This window comes from Anoplopoma fimbria, chromosome 3, assembly GCF_027596085.1.
Source record: "Anoplopoma fimbria isolate UVic2021 breed Golden Eagle Sablefish chromosome 3, Afim_UVic_2022, whole genome shotgun sequence".
Taxonomy (NCBI): Eukaryota; Metazoa; Chordata; class Actinopteri; order Perciformes; family Anoplopomatidae; genus Anoplopoma; species Anoplopoma fimbria.
Window position 1 is genome coordinate 560,006 of NC_072451.1, and position 18,263 is coordinate 578,268.

Genomic DNA, 18,263 nt, shown 5'->3' on the forward strand with positions numbered 1-18,263 from the left:
TCCTGTCGGCGGAGGCGATGTTGATGGCGTCCATCACCGCTTTGATGGCCTCAGTGATCTGCCATGCTCTCACTGTGTGCTGCTCAAACTTGGTCTTCACTGCAGACTGAGAGATGAACTCCTGCAGGGTCAAAGGTCGTCTACAGTCATATTTCATGGTTCACTTCTATTATCTTTGGTCTACATTTGAATATAGTACAAAATGTCTCTGTACCTCAAACGTCCTCTCAAACGTTTGGAACTCTCTCAGTCTCTCGTGGAAACCTTCAGCCAGAGCGCCACCTGCAGGAAGACACGGGTCTGATATCGAGTTACTGTATGTCTATAACTGTCGTCTCAAATGTAAAAAAACACCACAATCCATAAATCCATTAATCAGCTGGTCAATAAAACATCAGAAACACAACTGCTGTTCTGGGCCGCTGTAGAAACATGGAGGACCTGCTCCCTAAGTAGATGTGAAGGACTCATTCCAAGCAAAGTCATCATGTTCTGCTTCGACATATTGAGTCATGTTTGAATATTACACACTTTCCTTGAGGCTCGTTTGATATTGTTTTTAATTTTAGACTTTGTGTTCCTTTAATTGTTCCTTCTCTCATGCACTTAATGTGATATTACTATTATTATGAAAAAAGAGAATAATTTTAAAACAATATCTCAGTAGATAGTTTAGTGCTAAATCATCTCTTGACACTTTGAGATATCAGATACAGACATCAGTGGTCTCTGCTGTTTCCTCGTCCTGCTGTCCCTCACCTGTCTCACCTGTCTCACCTGTCTCAGGCATGCCCTGTGCTCGGTGCATCCTGGAGCTCAGGACCTCTTTGGCCGAGACGAAGAAGATCCTCCCTGGAGCCTCGTCCAGGCCAACCACCTTCAGCTCCTCAGCCAGGAAACTCACACAGCGGTCCAGGTGCTGCTTCCTCACCTGGACAGCAGAGAGAGGACACAGAGGGTACATCCTAGTTCCCTTAGCTGGGTACTTCCAAGTTCCTTTAGTTGGGTACATCCTAGTTCCCTTAGCTGGGTACTTCCAAGTTCCCTTAGTTGGGTACATCATAGTTCCTTTAGTTGGGTACATCCTAGTTCCCTTAGCTGGGTACTACCAAGTTCCCTTTGTTGGGTACATCCTAGTTCCCTTAGCTGGGTACTCACAAGTTTCCTTAGTTGGGTACATCCTAGTTCCCTTAGTTGGGTACATCATAGTTCCTTTAGTTGGGTACATCCTAGTTCCCTTAGCTGGGTACTACCAAGTTCCCTTTGTTGGGTACATCCTAGTTCCCTTAGCTGGGTACTCACAAGTTTCCTTAGTTGGGTACATCCTAGTTTCTTTAGTTGGGTACATCCTAGTTCCCTTAGCTGGGTACTTCCTAGTTCCTTTAGTTGGGTACATCCTAGTTCCCTTAGCTGGGTACTTCCTAGTTCCTTTAGTTGGGTACATCCTAGTTCCCTTAGCTGGGTACTTCCAAGTTCCCTTAGTTGGGTACATCCTAGTTCCCTTAGCTGGGTACTTCCAAGTTCCTTTAGTTGGGTAGATCCTAGTTCCCTTAGCTGGGTACTTCCAAGTTCCCTTAGTTGGGTACATCATAGTTCCTTTAGTTGGGTACATCCTAGTTCCCTTAGCTGGGTACTACCAAGTTCCCTTTGTTGGGTACATCCTAGTTCCCTTAGCTGGGTACTCACAAGTTTCCTTAGTTGGGTACATCCTAGTTCCCTTAGCTGGGTACTTCCTAGTTCCTTTAGTTGGGTACATCCTAGTTCCCTTAGCTGGGTACTTCCAAGTTCCCTTAGTTGGGTACATCCTAGTTCCCTTAGCTGGGTACTTCCAAGTTCCCTTAGTTGGGTACATCCTAGTTCCCTTAGTTGGGTACATCTTAGTTCCCTTTAGCTGGGTACACCCCAGTTCCCTTGGCTGGGTAGATCCCAGTTTCTTTAGCTGGGTACATTGTAGTTCCCTTAACTTGGTTCATCCAAGTTCCCTTGGCTGTTTACATCCTAGTTCCTTTAGCTGGGTACATTCCATTTCCTTTACCTGGGTATATTCTAGTTCCGATAGCTTGGTACACACTAGTTCCCTTAGCTGGTTACTTCTTAGTTCCCTTAGCTGGGTACATCCTAGTTCCCTTAGTTGTGTACATCCGAGTTCCGTTAGTTGGGTATATCCTAGTTCCCTTTACTTGGTACATCCTATTTCCCTTAACTTAGTACACACTAGTTCCCTTAGCTGGGTACATCCTAGTTCCCTTATTTGTGTACATCCTAGTTCCCTTAGTTGGGTATATCCTAGTTCCCTTAGTTAGGTTTATCCTAGTTCCCTTAGTTGGGTACATCCTAGTTCCCTTAGTTGGGTACATCCTAGTTCCCTTTACTTGATACATCCTAGTCCCCTTTACTTGGTACATCCTAGTTCCCTTAACTTGGTACATCCTAGTTCCTTAACTTGGTACATCCTAGTTCCCTTAGCTGGGTACATCCGAGTTCCCTTAACTTGGTACATCCTAGTTCCCTTTACTTGGTACATCCTATTTCCCTTAGTTGGGTACATCCTAGTTCCCTTAGTTGGGTATATCCTAGTTCCCTTAGTTAGGTTTATCCTAGTTCCCTTAGTTGGGTACATCCTAGTTCCCTTAGTTGGTACATCCTAGTTCCCTTAGCTGGGTACATCCTAGTTCCCTTAACTTGGTACATCCTAGTTCCCTTAATCCTAGTTCCCTTAGCTGGGTACATCCTTAACTTGTTCCTAGTTCCCTTAACTTGGTACTCCTCCCAGTCCCAGTCTCCGTTGGTCTGAATCTCACACTGACCTCCTCGATGTATTCAGGTTCACTCACTGAAGCGTCCCATCTGTTGTGGAGGATGAAGATATTCGGTTTGGAGATTCTCTCGCTGACTTTGTGGAAGAAAAGTTTCTCCTGCGGACAGAATGCACACACAGTACACACAATTGTATATATATGTATATGTATATATATATATATATATATATATATATATATATATATATATATATATATATACATATAGAGTATATTTATATGTGTTTCCCTCACCGTGTTCATGAGCGTTGACTCAGCGTTTCCCACCAGAACAAAGACGTCAGCGTCTAGACAGAACTTATCGATCCAGCTGTCTAACTCCAGAGTGACATCAGTGCCAGGGCTGGGTCAGAGGTCAGATCAGATGTGATAGATATTATCTTTACTTTACTGTTTTTATTTGTATGCTCAGCTGTCCTCTGTGCACAAATAGTCAAACGATCTTCCTCACTTTCCTGGATTAAATCTGATCGATCAGTATAATAGAAGGCGTCCTCTGATTAAGACCAGAGCAAACGATCAATGTTTACGATCAGTCATTTCTGAAGATCCATCATGTTCATGATGAGCTCATGAAACCAGGAACCTGATCAATAATCAGTGAAACAATATAACACATATAACACGTGTGTGTGTGTGTGTGTGTGTGTGTGTGTGTGTGTGTGTGTGTGTGTGTGTGTGTGTGTGTGTGTGTGTGTGTGTGTGTGTGTGTGTGTGTGTGTGTGTGTGTGTGTGTGTGTGTGTTACCTGTCCATCAGCACCAGGTCGTCTCTCAGCAGAGCACAGCGACTTTTAGGCCACATGACCTTCACCAGACTGCCAGAGTCCAGAGTGGGATCCATGTGGAGCGCATGGGCCAGCTGGTTCACCGTCTGAGGAGGAGGAGGAGGAGGAGGAGGAGGAGGAGGAGGAGGAGGTATAGTAGGAACAGTAGGCGATAGAGGAGGAACACAAGGAGGTAGAAAAGCAGGAGGAAGACCAGGAGGAGCAGGAAGAGGAACAGGAGGAAGTAGGTTAACAGGAGGAGCAGGAGGAACAGAAGAAGGTACAGAAGGAGGTAGAGAAGGAGCGCAAGGAGGTAGAGGAGCAGGCGGAACAGGAGGAGGAACAGGAGGAAGTAGAGGAGCAGGAGGAGCAGAAGAAGGTAGAGGAGTAACAGAAGGAGGTACAGGAGGAGGAGGAGGAAGAGGAGGAGGCAGAAAAGGGGGAAGACCAGGAGGAAGACGTTGTCACAGAGCCTTCTGATTGGTGGACAGTATGATGATGCCAGTTAAAGGGACAGTAACATGTTAGTGAATGCCCAGGTCAGCGTGACTCTGGAGGGTTCTGTCCCTTTAAGGACGTACGGTGACGCTCCTCCTGTCGTCGGACGCCTCGGTGGTCAGGTACGCCTCGTCTCCGTCCGTTCCCTCCACCCTCAGGAAACAGTTGGTGGTGTGACCGATGCCGCTGGGCAACACGCGGTCCCTCAGCATGGCGTTGATCACCGTACTCTTACCGTTACTCGTCCTGAAGCACAGACACACCTTCATCATCATCATCAGCATATCATCATGTCATATTATATTAATATATAAAATCATATTATTTTATTTTATATTATTATATCATATTATATTATACTATATTATTATATTATATTTTATTATATTATTATATCATATCATATTATATTATGTTATATTACATCACATTGTTACATCATATAATATGACATCATATTTCATCATCTTACATCATATTATATGACATATTTAATCATCTTACATCATATAATATGACATCATATTTCATCATCTTACATCATATTATATGACATCATATTTAATCATCTTACATCATATTATATGACATCATATTTCATCATCTTACATCATATTATATGACATCATATTTCATCATCTTACATCATATTATATGACATCATATTTCATCATCTTACATCATATTACGACTGAAAGCTCCATAACTGTTTTCTTGTGTTAATTTGTCCTGGTTCTTGTCAGTTTAAAAAATATGTTGAATTTTTTATTGATTTATAAATATGATCAGGTCTAGATCACTCTGAGTTTTGCTTCATATATGAAGGGAACAAATTAGTTTAGGAGCGTATTTCTTCCTGCTCCTCCTCTTTCTTCTCCTCTTCTTCCTCCTCCTCTTCTTCCTCCTCCTCCTCCTCTTTCAGCAGAGAGATAAAGTTTATCTGAGCCGACAGTTTGTTTCTCAAAAGTTTCTCACTGAACTGGAATCAGAGCCGATAAACTGCTGTTAGAGAGCACTTCTACTACTCTGTACTATACTATAGTACTCTGGAATAATACTAGAATAACATTATCATACTAATCATATAATAATACTAATAACATTATCATACTATAACATTATAATACTGATACTATTATTAGTTTTATAATGTTATTATTATTATTATTATTATTAGCATTCAGATGATGAAGATGATGATGAAGCTTCTTCATCGTTGATGGACATTGTTGTTGGCGTGTCCACGGTTACGTCTCTCCATAAACAACCACCAGTCATGTGACACTTCATGAGGCGTCAGCAGGTGGCGTCCTACCTGCCGAAGAAGGCCACCTTCATGTGTCTCCGGAGCAGAACCTCCCTGATGGTCCACAGTTTGGTGCAACAGCTCTGCAGCTCCAGACTCTGCTCCTCCACGGCCACGTGACCCGGGTCGTCTCCTCGCCACGCCTCTGACATCACAACGTAAACAACACAACACAACGTAAACAAAAAGCAACACAACGTAAACAACAAACAACACAACGTAAACAAAAAGCAACACAACACACAACAAACAACACAACGTAAACAAAAAGCAACACAACACACAACAAACAACACAATGTAAACAAAAAACAACACAACAAACAACACAACGTAAAAAAAGCAAAAAAAACAACAACAACAACACAACGTAAACAAAAAAACAACACAAACAACACAACACAAACAAAAAACAAACAAACAAACAACAAACAACACAACGTAAACAAAAAACAACACAACACACAACACAACGTATACAAAAAACAACACAACGCACAACAAACAACACACAACACAACGTAAACAAAGAACAACACACAACAAACAACACACAACAAACAAACAAACAACACACAACAAACAACACACAACACAACGTAAACAAAGAACAACACACAACAAACAACACACAACAAACAACACACAACACAACAAACAAAGAACAACACACAACAAACAACACACAACAAACAACACACAACACAACGTAAACAAAGAACAACACACAACACACAACACAACGTAAACAAAAAACACACAACACACAACAAACAACACACAACAAACAACATACAACACACAACACACACACAACACACAACAAACAACACACAACACACAACAAACAACGCACAACACACAACACACAACAAACAACAAACAACACACAACACAACGTAAACAAAGAACGCACAACAAACAAGAAACAACACACAACATACACAACAACACACAACAAACAACACACAACACACAACACAACGTAAACAAAGAACACAACACAAGGTAAATACTGTACCTTTTGCTGTACTACATCTCAGAGGTACATGTAGTACTTTGTACTTCACTACATGTATCTGACAGATATGATTATCAGCTGATAAATGTGTATTATTATGGATTAAATGAACTGAGCTCCAAGTGATGAACACATTAATGCATCAATAAATACAATATGTATTACTAGAAGATGTGAGTACTTTTTCCAGCTCTGTTTGTTTGTTTCAGAAGTCAATAATTAGTTAATTAATGATCTAATTATTAGTGACCTCATGAACTCCTCTCATACAGAGAGAGCTCTGTGTGTGTTTGAGGGTCAGATCTCTGGACCACCTCCGTTACCATGACAACGGCCTGGAATCGAACCTCCGGAGTGTGAGTGTGAGTGTGTTGAATGTCATCACTTTATTGATAACAGAGACTGTGTGTGTGAGTGTGATCGGTGTGTGTGTGTGTGTGTGTGTGTGAGTGTGTGTGTGTGTGTGTGTGTGTGTGTGTGTGTGTGTGTGTGTGTGTGTGTGTGTGTGTGTGTGTGTGTCTCTGACCGTCCACAAAGGCGGAGCCATCCTTCACAAAGTCCAGCAGCTGATCAAAGATGGAGGTGATCGAACGCTTCGCCAGGACAAAACGCCTCAGAGGAGACGGATCCACAGCGTCCATGACACCTGACACACACACACACACACACACACACACTCTCTCACACACACACACACACACACACACACAGACAGTTTACGGGGTTCAGCGTGTCTCTCTGGTTCAGAGGTCAGTTGTGATTCGTCCCCACCGAGCCTCCGTCAGCTCCCATCATCCTCTCTGTTCAACACCACGACCACATCAGACTCTGATCCTCAGCACGCAAAGCTCAGCTTACAGTGTGTGTGTGTGTGTGTGTGTGTGTGTGTGTGTGTGTGTGTGTGTGTGTGTGTGTGTGTGTGTGTGTGTGAGTGTGTGTGTGTGTGTGTGTGTGTGTGTGTGTGTGTGTGTGTGTGTGTGTGTGTGAGTGTGTGTGTGCACAGGCAGATCCTCTTAGCAGGACTTAGAGCTACTTCACCTGCTCTCTCTCTCTCAGGTGTTTTATTACTAGGAGGAGGAGGAAGAGGAGGAGAGGAGGAAGAGACGCTGCTGCTGCCAGGAGCTGAGCTCTTAAAGGCTGAGGTGAAGCTGGATCTGGGTCTGTCCACAGTGGACTGGTCTCTGCTGGATCTGGGTCTGTCCACGGTGGACTGGTCTCTGCTGGATCTGGGTCTGTCCACGGTGGACTGGTCTCTGCTGGATCTGGGTCTGTCCACGGTGGACTGGTCTCTGCTGGATCTGGGTCTGTCCACGGTGGACTGGTCTCTGCTGGATCTGGGTCTGTCCACGGTGGACTGGTCTCTGCTGGATCTGGGTCTGTCCACGGTGGACTGGTCTCTGCTGGAGGTTTCTGGTGAACCTTCATGATTTCATCTGGTTTCTCCAGAATCCGACCCGGTGGCTCCGATGACGAGCTTTAAGAATAACTTTATAGAAACAGACGATCTTCTCTCTGATGGTCTGGTTTACTGATGGAGGTCTGTAGAGGATCAGGACTAAACTGGGACCGGATCAGAACCAGATAACTGATCCTCACTGTCACTTTAAGTCCCTCAGTCGTTAAGTCTCACCTCCGTGGGTCTCCTCATTCATTAAATCTGGACTCAGACTCCCTCCTTTACTTCAGCTCCTCTAACCACCTGGTCATTATTTCTACCATGTATGTTTTCATTAAAGCAGAGTGCTGCAGTGTGTGGTTCCGTCCACAGGGGGCGCTGACGGGACGTTTATCACATTCAACAGTTTTCTGTTTAATAAACTTTAACTTTGAGGAAGCAGATTCACTTTGACCGTTTGAGGAGCTGCAGCTCAGCGTTGGCATGACGACAGCAATGAGTGATGTAATAATACACAGTGTGTGTGTGTGTGTGTGTGTGTGTGTGTGTGTGTGTGTGTGTGTGTGTGTGTGTGTGTGTGTGTGTGTGTGTGTGTGTGTGTGTGTGTGTGTGTGTGCTCTATCTGCTTCAGTCAGATTCAGAAGAAAACCGTCGCTGCTGTTTGATCAACATCCTGTCAGACTGAAGACCACACCCACCTTATCTGACAGGGAGGGTGTGTGTGTGTGTGTGTGTGTGTGTGTGTGTGTGTGTGTGTGTGTGTGTGTGTGTGTGTGTGTGTGTGTGTGTGTGTGTGTGTGTGTGTGTGTGTGTGTGTGTGCTCTGTCACTATGAAGCCATGAAAACGTCCATTCATTGCTGTCTTAGAAATAAATGTAATGCTATACATGAGTTTAGGTGAGAGACACAAATAGTAAACACTGTCTGGGAGGAGGGGGAGAGGAGGAGGAGGAGGAGGAGGAGGAGGACGAAGAGGAGGAGAATACCATCTGGAGGCAAAGAAAGACAAACTATGGGAGAAGAGACAGAAGAGAGAGACAGACGGACGCTGAGGAGACATTTAGAAACAAACTGCAGACAGACGAAGTGACAGCTTCAGATCCAGAGACAGATAGAGAGAAGACAGACGGAGGAGGATGAGGATGAGGAGGAGGAGGAGGAGGAGGTGCTGAAGGAGGGAGATTAAAAACAGACTCAGCAGAGCAGAGACGTCCAAACTGAGGAGGATCAGAGAAGAAGAACGCGTCACTCGTCTGCAGAGTAAACGACTTAGAGACGAGACAGGAGGAGGAGGTGGAAAAAGAGGAGGAGGAGGAGAAGGAGGAGGAGGCACCAAACCACCCACAGAGAGAGAGAGGTTCCTCACATAGACAGACACACACTGTTTTAATGTTGGCGTTCACAGCAGCTACTCTCTGACAACAGAAAGTTCCTCCTGAACAGACGGGAAACAAACCACAGAAGAAGGAGAAGGAGAAGAAGAAGAAGAAGAAGAAGAAGAAGAAGAAGAAGAAGAAGAAGAAGAAGAAGAAGAAGAAGAAGAAGAAGAAGAAGAAGAAGAAGACTTTTAAAGTCACAAGAAGGAACTCTGACTGAAAACTCACTTCCCTCCAAACTTCACTAAAGAGGAGCAGACTCACCAGAGTGCATCATGGGAACATCTTGAGTCCACAGAGACCCTGAAGACCTGAACGCCGTCGTCCTCTGGTTCCTCCTCCACCACACCCCCCAGCATGCTGGTCAGGCCGACCCAGGGCCGGAGCCCTGCAGGTGGAGCAGGAGGGCTGCTGCTGGTCCTGACGGTGATGATGATGATGATGAAGGTGGTGGTGATGGAGGCAGCGAGCGCTGAGGAGGTGGAGAGTGAGGAGAGCGAGGAGATCCTGGAGGAGGACGAGGTCGTCAGCACTGAGTTCCTGGTGAGAAACAACCAATCAATGATCTACCTGGTCTCTACTGAGCATGTGCAGCTGTCGAGGAGACGAGGAGCTGCACATGCTCAGTAGAGACCAGCGGTGTGTTAGCCACAGCTAGCTTAGCATCAGTGATATCATGTTTAACATAGTTAAAGTAGGATTCAGTTTGGACCATTACACTGTTTAGTAATAATAATAACAATGATAATTATTATTATTATAAATATATCAATAATAATAAAAATTATACGTATAATAATACTTAGAATAACAATACAAATTATTATAATTATAACAAAAAACAATGATAATAATAATAATAATAACAATGATATTAATATTAATCATCATAATAAGTACAATGATAATAAAAAACAACAATAACAATAATAACAATGCTGATAATGATAATAATAATAAGTTGTATTATTATTATAACTTTACCAATAATAAGAATAATAGTTATATTTATAATACTACTTACAATAACAATAATACTAATTATTATAAATAGAATAACTATAACAATAATAATAATAATTATTATTATAAGCAGCAATAATACACAGCTTCTTCATGAATAAAATATTGTTTCATAATATTCATAGTGATAATAAACCAGGACTTCATCATCACCTTTATGTCAATAAACATATTCATATCACACTCAGACAGAAGGACGTGCTCTGAATGTTTATGTGTTTATGATCATGACTTTTATTTAAATCCTCCATCAGTCTGCAGAACATTTTAAACGTTCTCTACCAAGAAGAGAACCGACTTCATCTTCATCAAACAGATAATCAATCCCTCTCCAACGACCAGTGATCAGTTTCATAATTGATAATTCTTCTGCTGTCATTAAGACTCACGTCTGACTGACCCAAACCATCAATCAATCAATCATCAATCAATACAAACATTCAAATAATCGATGTATTGATCCACCAGCAGTAAAACCTGAAGCATTGATTAACATGAAAAACAGTTTATGTTTAGTGTTAATTGTTTATACAATTTATTATCGATGAAACATGAAAATAATTTATAGAAAATCTATAGAAAGAACGTTTTTGATTCATTCTGATTCAAACAAAGTGTGAGAGACGAGAATCAACGATATCATTCCTGATCAAAACGATCAATAAGTAATTTTGTTAATCTTAATTTGTAGTTTATTAATCTTTATTTGTAGTTTATGAATCTTCATTTGTAGTTTATTAATCTTCATTTGTAGTTATTTAATCTTCATTTGTAGTTTATAATCCTTATTTGTAGTTTATAAATCTTTATTGGTAGTTTATTAATCTTCATTTGTAGTTTATTAATCTTCATTTGTAGTTTATAATCCTTATTTGTAGTTTATAAATCTTTATTGGTAGTTCTTTAATCTTTATTTGTAGTTTTTAAATCCTTATTTGTAGTTCTTAGATCTTTATTTGTAGTTTATTAACTTACTCTGTTTTCTGACGTCCTCCAGGAGCCGCTGTCCTCCGATCTGTCCAGAGTGTCTCCCCTCAGCTCCTGGCTCATCTTCAGAAGAAACTCCAACAAGGGGGACAACCGGAGAACCAAAGGAACCAGGAGAACCTCCAAGGTCTGAGAACCAACACACAGCAGGTCACATGATGTCCACTGGATCTTTATCTGAGCATCAGGACCGAATGTCCTCTGGTCCTGTTAGAATCAGGTTTAAAACACAGGTGAACCATGTATGTTGTCTGGTTGAATGAACAGATAGTCCATTTAAAAACAACCACATGGTGAGGACTTTCTTTGTGTCAACTAATAACCTGACATGACTATTTCCTCATTAAATTCATAATTTACCTGAGCAGCACCTACTCCAAGAGTCTGCAGCAAACGGCTATGGAAGAGGGCGGGGCTAATGTGTGGGGGTGGGGCTGGGAGTCTATGAGGCATGTTAACATCCTCAAGTCTGGACTCTTATTAAGCTTAAGACATTTGGAGCAGATTGGATGAAGTGTGCCCAAGTTTCAACAACTCCCTGTTAAAGAACAGCAACGCTAAAAGGCTAAAATGGGCTGAAAACACCTTTTATTCAAAATGGCTGACTTCCTGTTGGGTTTTGGGAAAACCTCCAAGAGGGTTTTCTGTGCGTCTCCAGGTTTTACACTTGCCGACCGAATGTCGTACATGTCGGTGAAACCTCAACCAGGGGCTCAAATCTAGCGGCTTGGTTGGCTATCCGGGAGTTTAACGTTTTTTGAGTTAGTTTGACTTTGATATTATAAATTTACACAACATAATGTTTCTCCAGAAGAGATTTCATCCTGATATGATTCCACTGAAGAGGATTGATTATTATATTGATTATCAATCAGCCCTAAGTCTCCATGAAGGTCATTAGTCGTCTGCATCAATGACTGTATTCCTCTAACTAGTCCATAATCTAGTCCATGTGTCTTTGCAGCATGGTCTTCCAGGACCTCCAGGACCTCCAGGACCTCCAGGGCCCCGGGGGCCTCCTGGTCCCCCCGCCCCCTCCTCCCCCAGCAGCAGGAGCTCCTGCAGGAGCTGCAGCTCAAACTGAGAGGTGAGAGCCGCGTAAGCATGGCGACCAAGTGGAAGCTTCTCCCTACACTTACATTTACTAATCCAGATCTATTAGATCAATGCTACCGCACTGCATTGTGGGATATGTGTGTTGCTGTAGTGTCCGGTGATGAATATTTCACCAAAACTAGGATGAAAGTCAGACGTACTGAAATATCTCACATCCTGCTTTAACAAATGAAATAGCACCAGACTGCCTCATGACGGAGCAATGCTTGAAGTTTTCCCCTGCTTCCAGTCTTTGTGCTAAGCTAGGCTAACAGTTTCCTGCTGCTTGCAGTCTTTGTGCTAAGCTAGGCTAACACCTCGTGGACCTGTGTCTTTTAGGAGAACATTCATGTTTGTGTTCAGTGTGTTTAGTCTCTACAGACACACTGTTCACTCTCACTCAGTGTTGTCTGTATGTAGGTTATATAAACACAGCTCTGTGTGTGTGTGTGTGTGTGTGTGTGTGTGTGTGTGTGTGTGTGTGTGTCTCTGTGTGTGTGTGTGTGTGCGTCTGTGTGTGTGTGTGTGTGTGTGTGTGTGTGTGTGCGTCTGTGTGCGTCTGTGTGTGTGTGTGTGTGTGTGTGTGTGTGTGTGTGTGTGTGTTTGGAGGCAGCCTGTCTGAGTCCTTAATAGGGGTAATTTTGTGGATGTGACTTGGCTGAGCAGCAGGATTCCTGACATTCCTGCTGACTGATGATGTGTCTCTGTTACTTTCTGTGTGTGTGTTTTCATATTTTACAGTTTGAATGTGATTAGACAACAAAACTACTTACTGAGGTTTAGAGAACTAAACTACTTCCTTAGGTTAAGACATCAAAACTACTTAGTTAGGTTACGACCACTAAACTACTTAGTTAGGTTTAAACAACTAAACTACTTAGTTAGGTTAAGACAACTAAACTACTTAGTTAGGTTTAAACAACTAAACTACTTAGTTAGGTTTAAACAACTAAACTACTTAGTTAGGTTAAGACAACTAAACTACTTAGTTAGGTTAAGACAACTAAACTACTTAGTTAGGTTTAAACAACTAAACTACTTAGTTAGGTTTAAACAACTAAACTACTTAGTTAGGTTAAGACAACTAAACTACTTAGTTAGGTTTAAACAACTAAACTACTTAGTTAGGTTAAACAACTAAACTACTTAGTTAGGTTTAAACAACTAAACTACTTAGTTAGGTTTAAACAACTAAACTACTTAGTTAGGTTTAAACAACTAAACTACTTAGTTAGCCTAAGACAACTAAACTACTTAGTTAGCCTAAGACAACTAAACTACTTAGTTAGGTTGAAACAATAAAATTACTTTTGTTGTCTTAACTACTTTACCTCCTCCTCTTCCTCCTCTTCCTCCTCTTCCTCCTCTTCCTCCTCCTCCTCCTCTCAGACCTGGCAGCAGGAGTGTGTCTTCAGTGTGATGGTCCTCCTCGTGTCTCCACCTCCTTCCTCAGTCGCCTCCTGCAGGCCGTCATCATCCCCCGTCGCAGCCTGCTGGAGCTGCAGCCTTTCAGCCAGGTGACACACACACACACACACTCACACTCACACACACACACACACACACACACACACACACACACACACACACACACACACACACACACACACAGGTGATGTGAACCCCTGTGTTTGACCTTTGACCCCTGCAGCCCTCAGACTCGGAGCGGAACCTCCAGAGGGGGCGGAGCTTCAACAGCAGCAGCGGCCGATTCACAGCCGCCGTGTCCGGCTTCTACCAGCTGACCGCCAGCCTGCTGATAGGTGAGAGCTGCTGGTCACATGACTCCCAATGACCAATTACAGCTGACCTTCACTCAGGACGGACTATTGACGTCCTGGACGTTAATTATACATTTAATAACTTTGTGATAAGAGATTTAACCGTTTGGTGTGTGAAATATTAACAGTTCGTCATAAAGAATGAATGAGATGAACATTTTATTTCTGACCATCCAGACTGTTTACACACCTGATAAACTCCAGCGTGTCTCTCTTTATTAACCTGAACCATGAGACACCTGACTGAACAGGTGAATTAAGCCCCGCCCTCACCAGGTACTTTGTGTGTCAGAGACAGGAGACAGAGTCCAGGTGAGACTCAGAGACAGCGTGAGAGCAGCCGTCTGCATCGAGTCGCTCTGCCAGAGCAACCTGTGAGTAACTCCACCTCTTTCTTCTTCCTCCTCTTCTTCATCATATTCATCACTGAGAAATGAAGGACAATATTTATGTCCGTGCACCACGTTTTATTTGGACTAAGAGTTTTGTCTTCTCGGAGCAGGAGGAGAGCAGAGCGACAGTGATCAATAATAAAGAATACATTCACAAGCTTTGTACAGAAAGTAGCCGTCTGCTGCAGAAGAAACATGTAACTAATTCATGTTTCAACCAATGCAAGAGCTCAACTGGACCTGATTAGATCTGATCAATACGTTAAACAGATCAATACGTTAAAGAGATCAATACGTTAAACAGATCAATACGTTAAAGAGATCAATACGTTAATCAATACGTTAAAGAGATCAATACGTTAAAGAGATCAATACGTTAATCAATACGTTAAAGAGATCAATACGTTAAACAGATCAATACGTTAAAGAGATCAATACGTTAAAGAGATCAATACGTTAAAGAGATCAATACGTTAAAGAGATCAATACGTTAAAGAGATCAATACGTTAAAGAGATCAAGTCCAACTTTAGAATATAAACAGTCCTCTGACTCAGAACTGGACCGGTGATTTCTTGCCTCACATTTGTTCAGAAACAGATTTTTTCCGACTGCTGATCTGAAACAACTGAAGGTTTCTTTTTTCTAATTAGGGGGACAGTAAATGCATCGTGCACAAAGGATTGTGGGTATTTTAGTGCACAGGATAAACACATTTAAAGTCCTCTGAAGGAAGGACTCTCCAGCAGCGCTATGAAACTAGCTTCATAGCAAGCCAGCTAGCATGTATGCTACGAAGTAAAGCTAGCGACCTAGCGCGCTAGGAATCAAGGCAGCGGGCTAACGGCAGCTAGCTTAATGAATCAAACCACTAAGATATCAGCGGTCCTCCCAGATTATACTGGTCATTACTTTGGGATTCTTTAATGTGTTATTACTTATTTACTTATTTATAATACTTGTTTTGATGGTGTTTTTTTACTTGTGTCTCTTGTTTGCACTATCCTCTCTGCTGCTGTAATCCTGCAAATTTTCCCGCTGCATGACTAATAAAGGATTATCTTATTTTATCTTATCTTATCTTATCTTATTTTATCATCAAACAGCTCCATTCCGTCCTCGTTACAACGTCATAAATAAATGATTCTGTGGCTTTAGAATCGTTGTAAATGTTGAGGTTCAGATCTGTGACTGAAGGTCAGCGGCTCGTCTTTGAACGCGTCTCCTGTCTGTCCTCTCAGTTAATAATAATAATAATAATAATAATAATAATAATAATAATAATAATAATAATAATCCTTGTGTTTGTCTGTCAGCTCCGTGGAGTCGGTGATGGGCGTGGCGGCCGCTGGAGGAACGTTCAGCATCTTACTGACAGGAACTCTTTATCTTCAGGTACGACAGACAAACACATCGAACACATCGAACACATCGAACACATCGAACACATCAAACACATCGAACAAACACATCGAACACATCGAACACATCGAACAAACACGTCAAACACATCGAACACATCAAACAAACGCATCAAACACATCAAACAAACACATCGAACACATCAAACAAACGCATCGAACACATCAAACAAACACATCGAACACATCAAACAAACACATCGAACACATCGAACACATCGAACAAACACATCAAACACATCAAACACAAACCGATAAGAGTATAGATAAGGAACCGATCAATAGTCAATATCAATAAAAGTATCATGTGTGTAAACAGGAAGTTAGATTTTCATTTGTGATGAACAAACAAACACAAACTCTTTAACCAGCATGTTAACATGCAACGTGTGTGTGCAGGATGGAGAGTACGTGTCGGTGTTTGTGGACAACGCCTCCGGTTCCTCCATCAGCGTCCTGAAGGACTCTCTGTTCTCTGGAGTTCTGCTGGGAGTCTGAAGATCTCCTCCTCTTCTGATCTCTAGAGTCTTGATCCACATGGTTCTAACATGTGACCTGGGACTCAGAGGTCAAAGGTCAGAGGACCTCTGAGAGCTGGTGTTTGTGGAGCGCCACCTGGTGGACATTAGAGGACCTTCTGTGGACAACCTTTAAAGGACTCATGTTTGGATCACTGAGGATATTTTCTTATTTTACATTTTATTAAATCTTTATATTTAACGTTTTTATGTTGAGTTTATTCTGTTTTGTCAAAGTGAAACTGATATTTGATGAAAAAACATTTCTTGACTCTCGTGTCCTCCTTCATGTATCTGAAGCTGCTCCTCACTGAGGCAGCAGTGTTTGTACAGATTGATGATGTATCATGTGACTTTAATCTGAATATTTATTCTCTGGACGTCATAAACAAGTTGTGAATATTTCAAATAATAAATCTGTTTCTGCTTCAGATGAATTTAACTGAGTTGAATAATAAATTAACTTTTATTATAAGAAACCTCCCGTTCTCTGTGATTCCAGATGTTTCAGATTAATCATTTCATCTCTTTGTGTCGACTACAGAAAAAGATCTAGATGTGTTTAGCGTAGCTTAGCACAAAGACTGGGAGCAGAGGGAAACTGCTAGCCTAGCTCCATCAGAACATTTCAACAACTCCCAAAGTCGGTCTATGAGCATGTTTCTTGTTAGCTAACGAGCTAGCTGGTTCAGACATAAACAACACACACACACACACACACACACACACACACACACACACACACACACACACACACACACACACACACACACACACACGTCTGAATACACTCAGTGTTTGGAGGGTCGAGGTGAGATCATCACACTCATAAAGTGGCGCCTTGTGCTTGGCACCAACCAACAAACACACACACACACCTACACACACACACACACACACACACACACACACACACACACACACACACACACACACACACACACACGCACACACACACACACAGGCTGAGTTAACATAAAAGGCGTGTCGACAGAATAATGAGGGCTGTATGACGGTCCTGCTGACAGCTCATTACACACACACGCAGGCACACACACACATGCACACATACACACACACACATGCACACACACACACACACACACACACACACACACACACACACACACACACACACACACACACACTTGTTTGTATTTAAGCAGAATTGTCGACTCAGAATCTGGTTTATTACCAAGAAGGTTTTTCACAAACAGCATTTTTCTTCAGTGTTTGGTGAATAAAATAAACATAAAACAGACTTTAAGGGTCCAGGTCTTCAGGGGTCCAGGTCTTCAGGAGTCCAGGTCTTCAGGAGTCCAGGTCTTCAGGAGTCCAGGTCTTCAGGGGTCCAGGTCTTCAGGAGTCCAGGTCTTCAGGGGTCCAGGTCTTCAGGAGTCCAGGTCTTCAGGGGTCCAGGTCTTCAGGGGTCCTGGTCCTTGATGATGAGGTTTTGGTTCTGATGAATCTCAGCCCCAATAGTTAGTCGCTGCTGCATCTCAAACAGGAAGTCAGGTCAAAGGTCGGGACAGAAGCTCCGCTCCGATTGAGGGTTTATTGATCTGTACAGCTAACTGATGAATCACGTGATTATTAAGAGATTAGTTTAAATGTTTAATATGATAATTATCCTCACAAGATCTGGACAAAACTTAAATAAAACAATTCAGTCTCTGGATTCTGTTATTGAAGTGTCAGCTGTTTCCATGTCAACATAATAAGAACAGAAGGAGTTATTTTGTCTCTCTGCTCCTAAACGATAAAAACAACACAGAGGGTTCAGATTTAATTAAAAAAATCATTAAGATAAAATTCTCACACAATCAACAGGATCGTTAAATGACAAATTACATGAATAACATTTTAA

The 18,263-nt window shown here is 42.1% G+C and overlaps 2 protein-coding genes across 4 annotated transcripts in view; one reads left to right on the forward strand and one right to left on the reverse strand.

The window, feature by feature from the left end:
* The window catches only part of mfn1a (mitofusin 1a), a 12,245-nt gene extending 3,880 nt beyond the window's left edge, over positions 1 to 8,365 (reverse strand). For 2 of the 3 annotated variants that reach the window (XM_054627431.1, XM_054627429.1), the window contains exons 1-9: positions 6,935 to 8,365; positions 5,398 to 5,533; positions 4,166 to 4,328; positions 3,567 to 3,691; positions 3,054 to 3,162; positions 2,808 to 2,915; positions 769 to 931; positions 215 to 300; positions 1 to 121 (exon numbers count right to left, since the gene is read on the reverse strand). The exon at positions 1 to 121 is cut by the window's left edge and continues 1 nt beyond it. In XM_054627431.1, coding sequence (XP_054483406.1) covers positions 1 to 121; positions 215 to 300; positions 769 to 931; positions 2,808 to 2,915; positions 3,054 to 3,162; positions 3,567 to 3,691; positions 4,166 to 4,328; positions 5,398 to 5,533; positions 6,935 to 7,049 — 1,126 coding nt within the window. In that variant the 5' untranslated portion in view covers positions 7,050 to 8,365. The remainder of the gene's footprint in view (positions 122 to 214; positions 301 to 768; positions 932 to 2,807; positions 2,916 to 3,053; positions 3,163 to 3,566; positions 3,692 to 4,165; positions 4,329 to 5,397; positions 5,534 to 6,934) is intronic. The other variant, XM_054627432.1, reaches the window with a different exon arrangement.
* Positions 8,366 to 8,422: 57 nt separating this feature from the next.
* Positions 8,423 to 16,858, forward strand: si:ch1073-184j22.1 (erythroferrone). The gene is given in 9 exon segments (XM_054627490.1): positions 8,423 to 9,723; positions 11,201 to 11,317; positions 12,155 to 12,218; positions 12,221 to 12,277; positions 13,675 to 13,802; positions 13,937 to 14,048; positions 14,359 to 14,440; positions 15,774 to 15,852; positions 16,278 to 16,858. Coding segments are annotated over 9 exon segments (924 nt in total). The 5' UTR covers positions 8,423 to 9,537; the 3' UTR covers positions 16,377 to 16,858.
* The last annotated feature ends 1,405 nt before the right edge of the window (positions 16,859 to 18,263 follow it).